Here is a 15,618-nt window from a genome sequence, read left to right on the forward strand (position 1 = left end):
ACAAAATCTGAGAGAGGAGAGGATTATTTCATCACACCTGAACTGCCTTGGGTATAAGAAAAAATAACATTCCAAGAGAAACCACTGGGAGCTTTATATGGAAGTTTAAAACTTATGGAACAAATGCAAACCTGCCTGGCTGCGGAAGAATGACTAAGAAAAACTCTGGTGCAACTGCAAGACCAGAGTTCTTCAGTGGTAACTATAAGACGTGCGCTGAATAAACTTTAAAGGGCTTCATGGCCGGACTCCAAGGTGCACTCTACTCTTGACCAATTTGTGGAGAATACAAGTACAAATCTCACAGACTAAGAAACTAAAGATAAGACTTTACCGATGTTACAAGGGGAAATGTAGGTGTTGTAGCAACAGGGCAAGACGGTGCAAAAATAAAGTGAACATAAACACACAACGCTCAAGCAGTGGAATTTAAATATACACGATGGACGATTGAATACCATGAATAGTGACGGCTCCAACAGAGGTATTGATCTTCAGAAAAACAGATATTGCACAGAATGATAATTAGATTTCCTGAGATACCTGGGGGATATTGCAATTGTAAGATACACCAAATGTTACTGCACAGAAGGACTAGACGATTAAGTAGATTTCATGCTGCTGTAAGGACAAAGAACCTCCGATAGCGGCCGATCTTGAACTCTGGGTGCAGCAGTCAAATGGCTACGACAATATTATGTTAATAGTAAATTTAAAGTAAAAGATCAATACATCCACAGCCAGTCGGTTCAGTCCACGGTGAAGGTTTCGTTGGCCAAGTAAGACATAAATGAGCCTCAAACACAAACGGTCCCTTTCTGTTTTCTCTTAATAATATACAGTATGTCAACCTCTCCAGCCAAATGCATGTCATCAGCTCTCTTTTCCATATTCCAAGGGATGGTGGCATTTTTCCAACATATTGCAATTATTCCTTCTGCTCGGCGTACTCCAAAATCTATCATTTTCATTTGCTTCTTTGTTCTGATAACATCCTTGGGGCATATTCAAAGTATTCAAATTATTGACCTCAGAGGAATATTGCTTTTCACCATCCATGATAAACATTCACACCAGAATATACTTTTACAGCTTTTATTGTAAAGGAATTATTCCACTTGTAAATCCTGGGGGATTTTACTGAACCTATAATTAAGTGAAAGCTCAGGGTTTTGATCTCTGGTCTGCTAAACAGTAAACTTTGATGGAATTAAGTGTTTCACCTTTGAATTATGGACACTGACAGTAATGACAGGCGAGCGATTTTGAAAAAAAAAAAAAAGGTTGTTTAGCTACAGTTTAATAGTAAATGGATCTTTTTTCTTTTAGCCAAAGATCCATAGTCATTTATCTTTATTACTATTACAGCTGTGGACTTCAAGCCCCCAGACAAAAGCACTGGACAAGAACAATGTCATTTATGCAGTTCAGTGCAGTGAAGAACGCAGAGACCTGTACGGTGGGGGAATAAAACAACTCCTTCACAAATGCATGGCTCAGCCGCCCACGTGCACCTGAAGGACAAGGGACACTCATTAGAAAACACCAATGCATGCATTTTTGTCAGAGAAGCCTGGTGGTTTGCAAGAGGAGCAAAGGAAGCCAGCCATGCAAAATTGGAAAACGCCTCCCCGAGCAGAATAGGTGGATTTAGACACAATTTATCAGGCTGTTCACAAAGTTTCACACCTTGAGTGTGGAGCAGATAGAGAAAGTGAAAAAGAATATACCACACAGGTTTATCTGAACAACATCCTATATCCTGTAAGTGTGAACTGACCACAGATGGTCCAAACTAAAACAAAAAAACCAACTGGATTGGTAGCGCAATATTTTCTTAAGAATGTCCATTTTCCTTTGTTTCAGCTTTATTTTCAATATACCATGCCCAGGATGACTGGGGATCTTTTTGTTCTTATAAACATCTTCAGATGCCTTTTTTTCTTTTTTTTTCTTCCAGAAATACAGACCACACAAGAGAGGTAGTGAAAATGCAAAGAAATTACAGAAAATTTATTGCATACATTCTTTTTTCACGGGTTATCAAAAGTGTTCCACTAAACTTCAGTAAAACGTAAGAACAGCTGCTCTGTTCAGTCAAACAATGGTGACCAGGACAACTTTTCAACTGCGCAGCTGACTTGGAAGTATCTTCGAAAAATGCCATTTCAGTCTTCAGATAGGTGGTCCCCGGTCAGGCCGCATAGCTGCACGATGCGATTTTGAGCTCTTTAACCTTCCTGTTCCAGCAGCTTCTGTTGCGTCAACATCACAATCTCCTCCGTCACCTCAGGTTTCAAGATGTCCTTGACCTGCAGAGACAGCATAAAGCATAAGGAATTATAGATCTGTTTGCACTGAAAAACAACCGCATACATTTTATTGATGCTTTTGAAAAATATTTAACAAAAAAAAAATAATGTCTACACTAAAAGAAACCACAAAATTATGTTTTACTTGCATTGAATGATCTAAGTATTCAAAGTATACATATTCTGAGTTTCTGGTTACTCTGAGAAGTAAGAAACAAAGTCTTTAAATAGGTCGCATCTTAAGATTAGACTGCACTGCAACCATTTAAATAAACTGGGCTAAAGCTAATCTAATCGGAAAGAAAGTTCCCTGTAAATGTGTTAGCAGAATGATAATTGCATGTGAGCTATTGATTGCGTATGTTGATATTAGAGAACAGATTTATGAGAAGCGTAAGTGATCAAGTCATCTATTTCCTACCCATAAAGAGAATAAAAATCAACCCTGTCTGTTCCACGCTGCAAGAACAGCAGAGTAAAAACTGCAAACTGCGTTTTCCACTGGTGTTGCCCAGGAGCTGTGGATTTTCCAATATGGCCACCAGATGGCACAGTAAATCATGGTACGGTCCAATTAGTTCAAAACAACTGCGGAGTATTAAATTCTACCCGAGGGCTACCCTACCTGGTGCTGAAGCGAGGATTCGTAGCAATAGAGGACGCTGGTGTCGTACAGCAGGACCTTGTGTGCAGCCAAAGCCAGGAGGCAGTTTCTCAGGCGGGAAATCACCTCACGATCTGACAGGCTAACGGGCTGAGAGGACAGAGATGCACAAACAAATATGTTCAAACTACCACCCCAGGACAGTATATATACACGGTATATGCTCTTCAGCACATGAACTTGAAATAAAATTGTGGATTCTTCACTGACTTGAAGAGAAGTACGTCAACAGGAGCAAACGGAGTAGTTAAACTAAATCATTTAATATTTTGTGGACAAAATCCCGTCAATGACTGACGTTTTTAACTCAGTCTAACTTTAACAGTGATGTGCGGTCTCTTTGCCTTTAGTCTCCAGCAAGAGGAATGCAGCGAAACTGGATTGAGATCAGTTGACCGACTCTAGAATATTACACCTCGAGGGAAAATTTGGTTGCATTGGCAGTGCGGTTACGATGCTCGTTCTGAACGATAAAATGTTTAATGAGCTGTGAGCGAGAATGTTTCTGCATACCTTGGCACTCATCCTGCTTCTGTCAGTTCAACCACACATGACATCTTTTTGGAAATGTGCAGCGGGTTAAATATATTTATATCAGTAAGTAGTACTTAAAGCTGAGACTTGGCACTTTAATATAGGGTCCACTGTTTTGTTCCATTTGCAACATGCTAAAGCAAAGAGCATGAAGAAAAACGTCCAGAAATACCATTGAATTTGGATGCAATAAATGAAAATGCATAAAACCAATTATTTCATCTCTGTAGAATACTTAGCTATTGTATGTCAATGGCACCTAAACAAGACCAAGACCATTTCTCAAACAAACTGAAGATTTTAATGATATTTCTATTCCTACCTCCAGACTGGTGTAGAAGCCCCCAGCTTCCTCCTCCTGTTGCCCCGGTGTTGGATACAACCACACAAAGCCGTTATTCCCGAGGATAAGGGATGCACCACATGGCAAGTTGTGGAAATGTGTTTTCTGCCTCTTGATCAGAGAAGGGGAAAGCTGCACCAGCACTCCTTGACCCAGCTGACAGTCAGAGGAAAGAGAAACTGGATGTTAGGTTAAAGGAGGACTGTCAGTCATTTTAAAAACAATATTTACTACCTTTTAAAGTTACATTTTGTAATGTGAAACTGCAAGTGTTCACGTACAGGAGCAAAATAACTGGAATTATGTCCTTCATATACTAGATAGGATTGAGTAATAGTTTAAAACATTGGCTAAGTCTATTGTGGTATTGTTGCATCTTACAGAAAAAAAAAAGTAGTCAGTAATCACAGGTGAAAGATAAATGCCAGATCGGTCACTACCTGTCTAGTATTTTGTGACAGTGACTCACTTAAATATAAATTACTCTTAAAGACATAACTTACTTTTCCATATTTTAAACTGCGGGTGTGAAGTGAGAGGGCTCCGTCTGAGAAGACAGACTGTACCTCAGCCTAAAACCACAGGAAAAGCAAAACACAGACATTATGTTGGGAACAAGGAGATGGATTGACCAATGGGAGATTACAATAAATTCTTAGTTACACTGATGAGATCGCCCTCCTGAAGGTACTCTCTCATGGTGAGCTCATCTTCTGCTGATCTTCTCCTCTAAAAGACAAAATAAAAAAGGTTGGCAAGTTAAGCCCACAATGTAATACAAAGACCTCTGCCAGTGAATCTGTTTATTCCCCATCGTCTTACCAGTTCACCTCCAGGCAGATTGACAGAGGACAACAAGAGGACAGAGTCCAACCGGGAGTTGGTCTCCACCTTCCACCGTTTCTGTTGTACCTACACATAAAGAAAAATTTTAAAAAAATGTTACTGATCAAAAGGTTTTGACATATTATTATAAAAATGAGAGAGTGTCGTACCTCTGTAATTCGGCCAACCACGACATCTCCAACCTCGCCATTAAATCTGCAGTAAATGAAATTGTAATTACATAATTTCTCAAAAAAGCGACAGTACATAAACCCAGTAAAAACAGTGAACAGGCCCACTTCAGTATGAAATATCAAGAGCTTCACTTCAGTCACTCACCTTGTCTTTAGTGGTCTGACGCAGATGAGTTTGTCTACCCTCTGTACCTCCCCAGCAACTGAAGCTGTCAGCTTTTCGTCATCAACATAGGTACCATGACCCCTGTGGGGGAAAAGGAACATAGGACTTTAGAATAATACAGATAAAGAGGGAAACAGGAAGTAAAAAGATCAGAGGTTACAGACAACACTGCCACTATTTTAATGGATTAAATGTTGTTCCTGTTCACAACCAAACTTACATTAGATATTGAGTAATGCCATAAAGTGGAGGATTCACCAAATGTATGGTTGATGGGAGATCACACAGGCTAGGTTTATTACTACTTCATGAAATGATCACCAGGTAAGTTATTACTACTATTGTCTGAGCACAATCAGACAAAAAAAAAGTAAAAGTCACACTTTCAAGAGATCCAGCTTCAGCAGCCTTTCTGTTATCAATTTTGCAAGTCAAATCCTCAGTACCAAAGATTAACGTGCTCTTCTGTTGTATTTAGCTCTCCAACAAACCCGTTACCGACCTCATGAAACCGGTGTCTGAAGTGATAACATCTCCTGGGACGACTAGATCTCTTCGGCTGAAAGCAGAACCTGATAACGACACCGTTTTGTGGAGCGTCGGTAATCTCATGTCTGCGGCCATGCTGCTTGTTTTTTTCTTCTTCTTCTTCTTCTCGTCGTCGGTTTCCGCGCAACTTTAAGCGAGTTAAGAGGTTTTACCGCCACCTACTGGAGGTTGAGTCTGAATTTTTGTTTTCCCCGAGCTAACTAGTTAGTTAGTAGCATGAAAGAAACAAAACATAAAGACGAAATACATAGAATTGATGAGCCTGACGTTGTTCTTGTTCTTGTTCTTGTTCTACATCTTCTTCTTCTTCGCTGGCACTGTGAGTTCCTCAAATTCTATTATTATCATCTCTTGATTTATTTTTCCCACCAAGTTTGTTATTATTATTGCCAACTGAAGACTTTCTTGAATAAATATAATCATATCCCTCCATATTGTTTTATTGTGCTGCAAACTGACATTAGTGTCATAATAAAATGCATGTTAAGTGATGTAACACACACAAAAAAAATATATAAATCTTATCTTACATGTTTCATATAAGTTCATGTCCACGCAGGGTTTTGGTTTGGTTAAAAGCTGTGGACAGACGCATTGCATAATTGCTGCCAAAAAAACAAAACAAAAAAATGATCAGTAGGCTATCACGTTAAGACGTCATACGTTTCACGTTATCACGTAATATCTTGATATCATGCGTGAATTTTGTCAAGTTTTAGGGGTTCAATGGCTCCAGAGTGAGAGTATTAAACCACTTAAGGGTTCGCCTGCTATGAGATGAGCTTGTCTGAATCAAGCAACTTAAATCTATGACTTTTTCTTCGGTAAAGAATAGGATATAGCAATGAGACGAGTTGCTTGCCACGGGACTGGTACATTTTTGTACATGGTACAAAATGTGTGTGTTCGTGTAGTTTTCATTTACCAGTAACAAATCACTTTATGTCTGTACTTGAGTGAATCAACCGGAGGTAAACATCCATTGTTTCTGGTGGAGACATTTTACATTTACGCCACTAGATGTCGCCGTCGAGCCGCGTTGCCTTCCTCGCGACAACATTCACATAACGGAGAGGTGACGTCTGATGTCAACACGGTGCAAACTTCTCCGTCGTGGCCAATCAGCGTTGACTCAGGCAGACTCTTGTAAAGATGGCGACTGTGAGGCACAGTGGAGTGAAAACTGGACGCTTTGCCGTTATTAAACACCGCCCGTCCAGCCACGGGAAGAATTGATACGGCACCGGGAGTTAAAAGTTAATCGACCCGTCTGTCCGCGGCGACGCGCTGTTCGGTGCTGTGTGGTGACGCTGCTTATGTGGTTGCTTTTGTTTTCGGTTGCACCGCCGTTGCCTCGGACTGCTCGTTAGCTTCCAAGTTGGACAGCCGAAGCTAGCCCGGGGCTAGCCGCGTAGCTCCGTCGGCTGCCCGGACCTTTCTGCATGGCATCCGTGGATTGATAGCCTGACCAGTGCTAAGGCTGGACTGTAAATACCTGTAGTTTTTTCCCCCCACAAAAAAACAGCCGCTCATGAGCCCCTTTAGGTAAAAATACTACTTAAGGAGGATTACGGGGCACCGACGACTTGGCATTGCGGCACTGTTTGGAGTGCCGAGACTGAGTTTGCCGTCATGTATTTTCTCACCGGCTGGCCCCGGAGGCTGCTTTGTCCGCTGAGGAGTGAAGAGGAGCCGTTCCACGTCCAGCCCAGCTCTCAGAGGTTTTACTTCGCCCTCCTGTCAGAGACGCAGCTCAGCATCTGGTTCAGCCGGGTAAGTTGAGTCACAACCAACCGAGGCTTCGGACCGTGAACTCAGCTGTCCCGACACAAACAATCAGCGTAGTGCTACTTTCAGTTAAGCATAGATTAGCGCCTAGTGTGAGCTATTGAACCTGTTTCACCAACATATACATTGTTTTATTTTTAGCGCATGTGTTGCAATCTGCCGTTCACTTTTGTTAAAATTATGGTCAACAAACAAACATGGGTAGTAGCCCAAGCGACGCAAATGTATGTTCACTTTGATGTGTTGGCACTCGCTTCCACCGTCACACAGGTGACAGGTGACGTGGTTACGCACCGTTACCGTTTGAGTGTATCCGGCCACATGCACCTTTCACAGCCGGTATGCGTTGTATTTGAACGGTGCTGAGTTTACGTCCTTCCTGTCAGTCCTCACTTCATCGATAACAAACGCGGTGTTCTCTCAACCACAGCAACTGAACTTACTTCACGTTATGAATGCTGTAGATGGGGCGAAGGACAGGCTGTACCTCTCAGTTACACCGTTTTTTCACCCTGACACACCTGCTCTCAGTTTCTAAGATTATCATCAGCATGGTGTTTTTAGTAGTGTTCAAAACAACCCCATGTTGTGGCGTGTTTTTTTTTCTCACCACTGAGTAAAGATATTTCAGCCAGGCACAGTTAAGTGATAAACATAAACAACCGTGTCAACAGATAAATTGTTCTCCTTAGATTCTAATAGGGACAGTTCACACTCAATAAAGCTGCTTTTCTCAGAATTGCCTCAGTTTGGGTGATGGCCTCTCCTGACGAATTCTCCCTTTTCTGAGGGGACTGCCGAATTCTGCCGACTGAATTTGCTGGTCTTGATGAGCCAAGGGGACCAGTGATGTTTGGTGCAGGCAGGGTAATGTTATAAGCATAGATGGCCAGATGGCTAGACTCATTGTGTAACAGGCGATGTGACATTTAAGGTCTGACTTGGGGGGGGGGGGGGAACAAATTACAGAAATGAATGGAAGTACTGTAGGTCAGTAATTTGTCAAAGAAACTGAGGACTCAGTGGAAGTCTTTTCCATGAGAGAAATCCAAATAATAGTAATAAAAAAAAAAACATGTGTATGCCGGGAGGTGTTGTTAGAGCAAGCAATATTTTTAGAGCAAGCAATATTTTTCAGTAATTTAATAACAGTTCAGAACAGGATATGTACAGAGTCGTGTTTTTTCATCGTTTGATTATTTGATCACAAAACATATTAACTTGCCAAAAAAAAGTTCTGTCTGGATTTCATACAATGTGCTGCCAGGGCGCTCCTGTATCTGGTTAACGAATAGTTCAACAAATCTGTGGAAATGCTGAATGGCTCATGAAGTGTTTCTCCACCCCAGCTCTTCCAGTATCAGAACCGGTTCTGTAGTAGATCCAAAAAAGAAACAAAGAAACAAACCCAGTTGCCTTTCTTTCGGCTTTGTTTTTTTCTATATACCATGACCTGGATGACTTGGACCCATCCCAGACATAAAAAGAGAAAAAAAAATCCAAATACAGAGCTATGATTTCTGTTCTCCTGCCCTCGTCTGTTTGGAATAACTGTCAGAGGTGACATTCAGAAGGGCCATTTGAGTTTTGATAACCTGCCACTGAGTGCACTGTTTATAACAATCTATGCTCTGCACAGTTTGTATATTATTGAGTTGCAGCAACAATGGATCCGGGCCACTGCTAATTTCCTGAGGCCCATACAGGATGCGACCTCGCGTTGTTTCCCCCCTTTCTTATGGGCTTTGCCTGACTCTCTCTTGAGAATCAATGAGGGAAGCATCCAGGAAAAGGAACGTCTCACCCTTGTAGATGGGATAACGTCTTCCTCTTGACACGCACCTTTCACATCTGTTAAGTCCATTATGTTGCCTCATTTCACTACCTCGCCCAACTCTGCACACTTGGTTATAGAGGATTTTGTTAAGACTGTTTACTCTTTATTCATTTCTTAAAGCGTAAGTAAGGTTAGCAGCTTCTGTGTAACGTTGTTCCAGGAAGCAGGAGGTGGCAGACACTTTCAAAAAGATATTTGGCACGTGACAAACCAGTTGTTTATCACAGTCACAACAGAACAGTGAGTCTAGCTAGCTTAGTAGTTAGCATGCAGGTTGGCGAGTCTTTGTAAGGATGATTTTTGCTCAGAAAGCTGCAAATAGTTTCTCACTGGAGGCTGATTGACCCACACCTCTGTGGATCAGCCACACGCACAAAGCTTGAATCGTGGTAAGATGGAGAGTCCAACCGTCTCGCGAGAATCAAGCTGCTTTGCAGTGCAACTAAATACTCTCCACATCTGGGTTCTTATCTCTTGCATTCTCCTGCATGTTTCCTCTCATACACACTTCATCACGTTTTTCAGGTTATTTTCTGAAGCAGTGCGCTTATAAACCTGCCTTTTACCCTCACATTTTCACTGTGCACTTCTCAGCTATCATTTGAACACCATGTGTGCTCTCTTTGAACCCACCTACCCTCAGCCTCAGTCAGTGCAGCCCGAGCTCAGTTCACTCGAGGTGCTATTACTAATCCGTGTAGCACAGTAGCTTAGCCCTGTTGTTGTGCTGTTCTGTCATGCTGCCACAACTGTATATATGTGTGCAGAGCTTCAATCTTGGCTCGGGCTGCTTCACGAAAATGATCGGCGTTGTGCGTTACGTCCGCATATGATTAAAAGTAATTGTGTGCGCAATCATTCATGTTCCCCATGGGATTCCTTCACATACACCAACAAACTCTATGTAATTGTGGTTGTGCATGGGAAATTGCAGTGGAAAAGAAACAACATTAGCTCATGTCAGTCGCTGCTACTCTGCAAGCCATTTCAGTTTTAGCCCAGCGAGAACAGCGTGTACTGATTATTTATTTTGGATGTTGTCTTGCAAACTAAAGCCTTTCAAGGCCTTATTTTTCTTTTCACCGCTCCGTGTCGTTGGGCAGCACACCAGCCAAATTACAGATGGACGAGTTCACAAAACTTCTGTTATTAAAATGGATTTTGTTGATCATTCCTTTTGCGCTTTCCAGTTAAATCTGACACATTTGTGTTTGCGTTGCACTGACGGATCAGATCAGCCAACGGACAGTGCTTAATTGCAGAAACACAATGGAGGGAATATTAACAGAGAGGGCAGTGACCAGGGAAACAAAGAGTAGACAGTTGCTGGTATAGGTAACATTTTGTGCAGTTGCAGAGACAGAGCTTAGTGGTTTATCTTTTATGGAAGGCATATAGGTTGTACGTAGCTTTTATTATGCCGGTCAGTAAATTAAATGATCTTTAGAAGATCATTGTCCCTATTATGAGATATTTCCCAAGTGTATAACTATCCAGAGAATTCACAAGATGCCTTTCTTTCATTTCATTACAGCAAAGAGACAATATAGAGACAAAATAAGAACAACTCCAGACCAGGAGAGAGTTTTCTGTTTCCTTGCCAGTGTGGGTATCATTGGCACGATTAAATTTTAATTCCACAAAAGGGACACTGCAGGGCAGAAATGGCTAAAACACCACTCTCCGATTACCGTGACCACGAGGTACCGGGATAAACGTTGCATGGCTGGAATTACCTGAGACGTTTCCCTGCTTTTGTTACCTGTCCATAGCCATACAGTGTGTCCTACATTTTCTGTAGCGCACAGCCCTGGTTATGCTTCGCGGAAAGCAGAATTGGCTGCCTTCAACGAAAAGCTGCAAGGTCACTGTGTACTTCTGAAAATGCAGTTTCACTTCCTACTGATGTGTCTGGAATGACGGAGGTTCAGTGGAATCAAAAAGAGGTCACCAGAGTGGTTGCGCATCTATTAGCTGTTCTATTTTTAGTTCCATTTACATTCCACATCTTTAGTTGTGATCTGTCCTGTTAATACTATACATACAGTTTTATGAATGAACCATAAATTGTTTCTGTCGGTTATCTTTCCCATGAATGACTCAAAAACGAGGCTTCACTTCATTTTTTTTACTTTTATGACGTCATTATCAGACCTTCTTTCTGATTTATTGGTTGCACATTTCATACACGTCTTATGTCGGTCTGCAAATAAACAGTAATAGACAGAGAAGGTCAAAGTCTACGCCTATACACAAGTTAATCTGTATCTGTAATGTACTGCATTACACAATAGCCTGAACATGCTTTTGTTTGCACGGTTGAAATATATTTTTATGAAGTCTGGCAGCAGTCAGGGGTTATATAGTCATCCCATTTTTTTGGCAGAGAGTTGCAAATCAAATCTGTCTTGCTTCTTTGCCAAAGATCCAACATTTTAGGGAAAAATCAATAGCAACAAGTCTCTCTCCAGTGCACTGGTTGACAAGAATAAATGATCGCTGCAAGTCACTGTAAATAATAACTGTCACAAAGTGGGTTATAGTGGCCTTTCTTTACCAGAACGATCACTGAGGCTGCAGCCATAATGCCACACTTGCATTCAGACCCCAGTGCACTTTCCTCTTAATGCACCGCTGGTGTTTTGGCATTTTGATTACCCATCACTCCTACTTGATTGAAGTGCTTCTGCCATTTGTTTTTGGGCTGCCATATTAAGTTTTAATGAAAGTGAAATGCTTACGTTAGGAGGCAGTCAGGTTTTTGTGACCTGCAGAACTTTTAAGTGCTCACTTTCTTTCCCCGTGTCCTTGTTTCCCCATCCACAGCCCAGCGTTCTGATAGTCAGCTATATTGAATCTGCAAAGGCGGCAGCTCAGTTTGGCTTCTACCAGAAGGCAGAATGGAAACCAGACGACTCCATGATAGCCGTGGCGGTAAGTACACCACTGTATTGGGTCTTGTCCTGTCTTACTTGCAGTTTGGGTGATCAGTCCTCATCTTTTATCGTGTCCTATTAGTACCACATACCAAAATAATATGTGAGCCATGAGAAGAAAAAGTTAAAATCCACAATTATTGCACCCTTGCTTAATTTTGCAGCATGTTAAGCTGTCGGGTCTATATAAATTCATGACTATATTCCCCCTCCACACACTGTAACTAATGTATATTGGTGGAGAAACCTATCATGAACTTCCTACGGTCACACAAGCAAGATTGCTAGCTCAATTAAAATAAAAGTGGTTTCATAACAAGCTTCCTTTCCTAGGAATTTTTGAGAAACGGTTTCACACTTTTAAGAAAAGGCATGTCTACGTTTGAAACCTGAAGCTGTACATGTTTTGACTTGCGGAGTCATCACCTCAGGTTGTTGTCTTGCAGAAGGCCACAAGTAGCTCCAGGTATACTGCTGTCAGGAGTAGAGTGGCCATTTACAAAACAATTTAAACTCTAGATGTGGTGCTTCAGGCGTATATGCTAGTATTTGTAGGTGTGCTGCTGGCAGCTGTTTCAGCAGATGCCAGTGAGGCTTCAGCGGTCAACAGAAAAACTAAAAGATAAACTAGCTATGATGAACTTACCTGTACATGTTGCGAAATACAGGGGATGTTGGACAAAGGTGACTGTGGAAGAGGATCAAAGAAAAGGGTAGAAGTAGCTAAATAGCAGCAAATTGTCAGTCAGGGTTACTGAACAAATTGGCCTTTCAGATAATGTCTGAATGCTTTGTTTCGATTCCGCTGTACTATCGTACTTTGTCCTGCTGCTGATTGTCGTACTCAAAGTGAAACAGTGGCTCTTTGCCAAACAAGTTGTTGTACTATCATTCACACGTGTTTACATTTAATCAAAGTAGTCAGAAAACTTCTTTGGTGCACAATTTGGTTATATTTGTGTATCAGTCGCTGAACCTCATTCCCAGGATATTCTTGTGGGTGAGTTTGATACTAGTGACCTGTTGTCTATAAGGATATCAGTTGTTTTAGGAGATGAAGAAAACTAAATTTTTCTTGTATATTTTAAGTATAAATGTACCAGTGCTGAAACAAATTAGATTATTTTTCAAAAACATTTCATCTATATTATATTTTCTGAGTCGTTGATTCGGATTAACCACTAAATAATAAACAGAACTTCCTCTATTAAACTTTTATTCAAGCTTAATCATAATGACGTATTTTAATATGATATTTTTTTAACTTCGTGTTGCCAAATGACACTATTGAGCAAGAGTTAATGTGTATTCTGTGTTGACCTAATTAGGAGCATGTTGTTTATTGTACTCCGTCATTAATTAGCAGTGTTGAGTATGATTTAACTTTAATGCTCATTTAAATTGGAAAAGCAGCATCATTTATCTGCAAAGCGTTGTTTGCACACGCTAATAATGTAATTTTAAATGAAATCAATGTCGTTTCATTTTGATAGTATAGACTGTATGCACAAAAACAAACTGATTATAACTTGCAAGTGCGCTGGATAGCAGTGCAGCCCTGTTAGCCGTTAGCGTCTGCTCTGAGGAGTGTTGAGTGCTTGTCTCCTGAGTGACTCCTGGCCTCTGACCACCAACCAACAATCACACAAAAATGTCTGTAATAGGCCAGATAGGCCTGCTGTCTCATTGTTTTGAGCCCATAAAGTCGCTGGAGTGCTCTCGCATAGCGACTGTGTCACAGCGGCGGCCCGTTTAATTTTTAATAAGAATGCAACTTCAAGTTTTTGACATTCCTGAAAGCGGGAGTCGCCATAATTGGGCGCACAAAAAAACTGTGCGCCCTCGTTTATTGCCTCATTCAGTACAAATCAACATATTCACAATGTCGGCTGACAGGTGGTTGCAGCCCTGAAATTCGCCCGCATGCTCGATAATACCAGATTGTTTCAGTTTCAGTAATCAGGATCTCCTTTCCTATGATCACATCATTGCCTGAGGTAACCCCACAATAAAATAATATGCCGTGCTCATTTCCATGGAGATGAAATATCCATGTTCTCGCCAGCCTCTTCCTGTGTGCAAGCCCACACACACACTCTTATTGATGTTTGTTTAGTCATACCTTTCCTCTGCTTGTTATGCCTGCTGTCAGATCACGACTTTTTACAGTTTATCTTCCTGATGATATACATTTTCGTCAGACGTGCCCACACAGGCCTGTCAGATGAGCTCCAGCGGTCATTACTGCATGTCATGTACCAGATGTTTTACTTTGATTTGATGTTGAAATATGGTTTGAATTCATTTTCAAATAGTGCTAAAATGTGGAAGCTGTACTTAGATGTTTTATCTAATATTTAAACTTTTTTTTGCTTTATTGTATCACTAATTCAGTGTTTTAATCTATCCAGCTGTCTATATGGAGCATCTACCACATATTTAACTACATATTTGAACCATTTATCCACCTATTTCTTACTATTAGCTGTCTTCCTCGACCATTTAGTCATGGCTTTGAGATAACTGGTTAGACTTCTCTACTACCCAGTTTTTATGACTCACTGCAGACATTTTAATTTTGTTTAATTAGTTCAGCTAATATTTCCATGCACCCCGCGGAAACTGCTGAAATGCACCATGGGGTACAAGTACCCCTGATTGGGTATTGATGCCTTGACTGATTGCGATGCCGTTTATTATCAGGATGGAATGTAAATCACTCTTATCAAACACGATCCCTGGTGTCGATGTCTGTGATCCCTGTGTGTTTTGAACTGACATCTTGATGTGCACTGCGTGTTCAGACAGCGAACAGACGGACGCTGCATCTGGTGCGTCAAACACATCGAAGCAGACAAAGACGCTTGAGCTGTGGTGTAAGAATCCGGCTGTTTGTCTTAAAATAATTATTTTAAATAAATAAAAAGCCTATGATGAGAAATGTGTGAAAGAAGCTCTAATTAAGCCGATCTCCTCATCTACTTCAAGCATTCACCCAAAACACTACTGTCCATTTAATATAGATTATAAGAAAGAGATCACTGTGGCACAGGCAGGAAGTGGTGTCTCCTCTTGTTACTTGCGATTGTTTGCTGAGCGCTCTGGCATTAAGATGACGATGTGAAGGAAGTGTCTTGTTGAGTAATCTCACACAAGTGAAGCGACCGAGTCAGCATATGACTCAATCATATTCCAAAGGCCACGTTAGAAAAACCCAGGACAACAGACAAGTCGCACAACAGAAGCAGACGGCGTGAAAACAAACCGAACATAGACAAAATTCCCTGCTTCTGGTTCGCGTGTGCTTTGTATCAATGCATGATCTGAAAATACCTATGTACCCACCATATCTCTTCTTATTGCTACTATAAAATGTAATAAAAACAGGGTTCAGTATAGACGACACGCAGAATATTTCCCTTTTTAATCCTACATGTCTCTGTAAACACTACTTGGAAATTGTCTCAAGG

The 15,618-nt window shown here is 41.1% G+C and overlaps 2 protein-coding genes across 2 annotated transcripts in view; one reads left to right on the forward strand and one right to left on the reverse strand.

Annotated features, from left to right (window-relative positions):
• Positions 1–427: 427 nt before the first annotated feature.
• Positions 428–5,695, reverse strand: exosc2 (exosome component 2). Its single transcript, XM_084572864.1, has 9 exons — positions 5,541–5,695; positions 5,018–5,119; positions 4,849–4,894; positions 4,676–4,765; positions 4,517–4,582; positions 4,357–4,425; positions 3,833–4,009; positions 2,938–3,066; positions 428–2,312 (listed from the first exon to the last, which is right to left on the reverse strand). Exons 1-9 carry the CDS (start codon positions 5,660–5,662, stop codon positions 2,232–2,234), a joined length of 882 nt encoding a protein of 293 aa, XP_084428990.1. The 5' UTR covers positions 5,663–5,695; the 3' UTR covers positions 428–2,231.
• An 888-nt stretch (positions 5,696–6,583) lies between these two features.
• The window catches only part of ric1 (RIC1 homolog, RAB6A GEF complex partner 1), a 33,654-nt gene continuing 24,619 nt past the window's right edge, over positions 6,584–15,618 (forward strand). The window contains exons 1-2 of the mRNA XM_084572357.1: positions 6,584–7,360; positions 12,039–12,146. Coding sequence (XP_084428483.1) covers positions 7,220–7,360; positions 12,039–12,146 — 249 coding nt within the window. The 5' untranslated portion in view covers positions 6,584–7,219. The remainder of the gene's footprint in view (positions 7,361–12,038; positions 12,147–15,618) is intronic.

Source organism: Chelon labrosus, assembly GCF_963514085.1.
Source record: "Chelon labrosus genome assembly, chromosome: 22".
Taxonomy (NCBI): domain Eukaryota; kingdom Metazoa; phylum Chordata; class Actinopteri; order Mugiliformes; family Mugilidae; genus Chelon; species Chelon labrosus.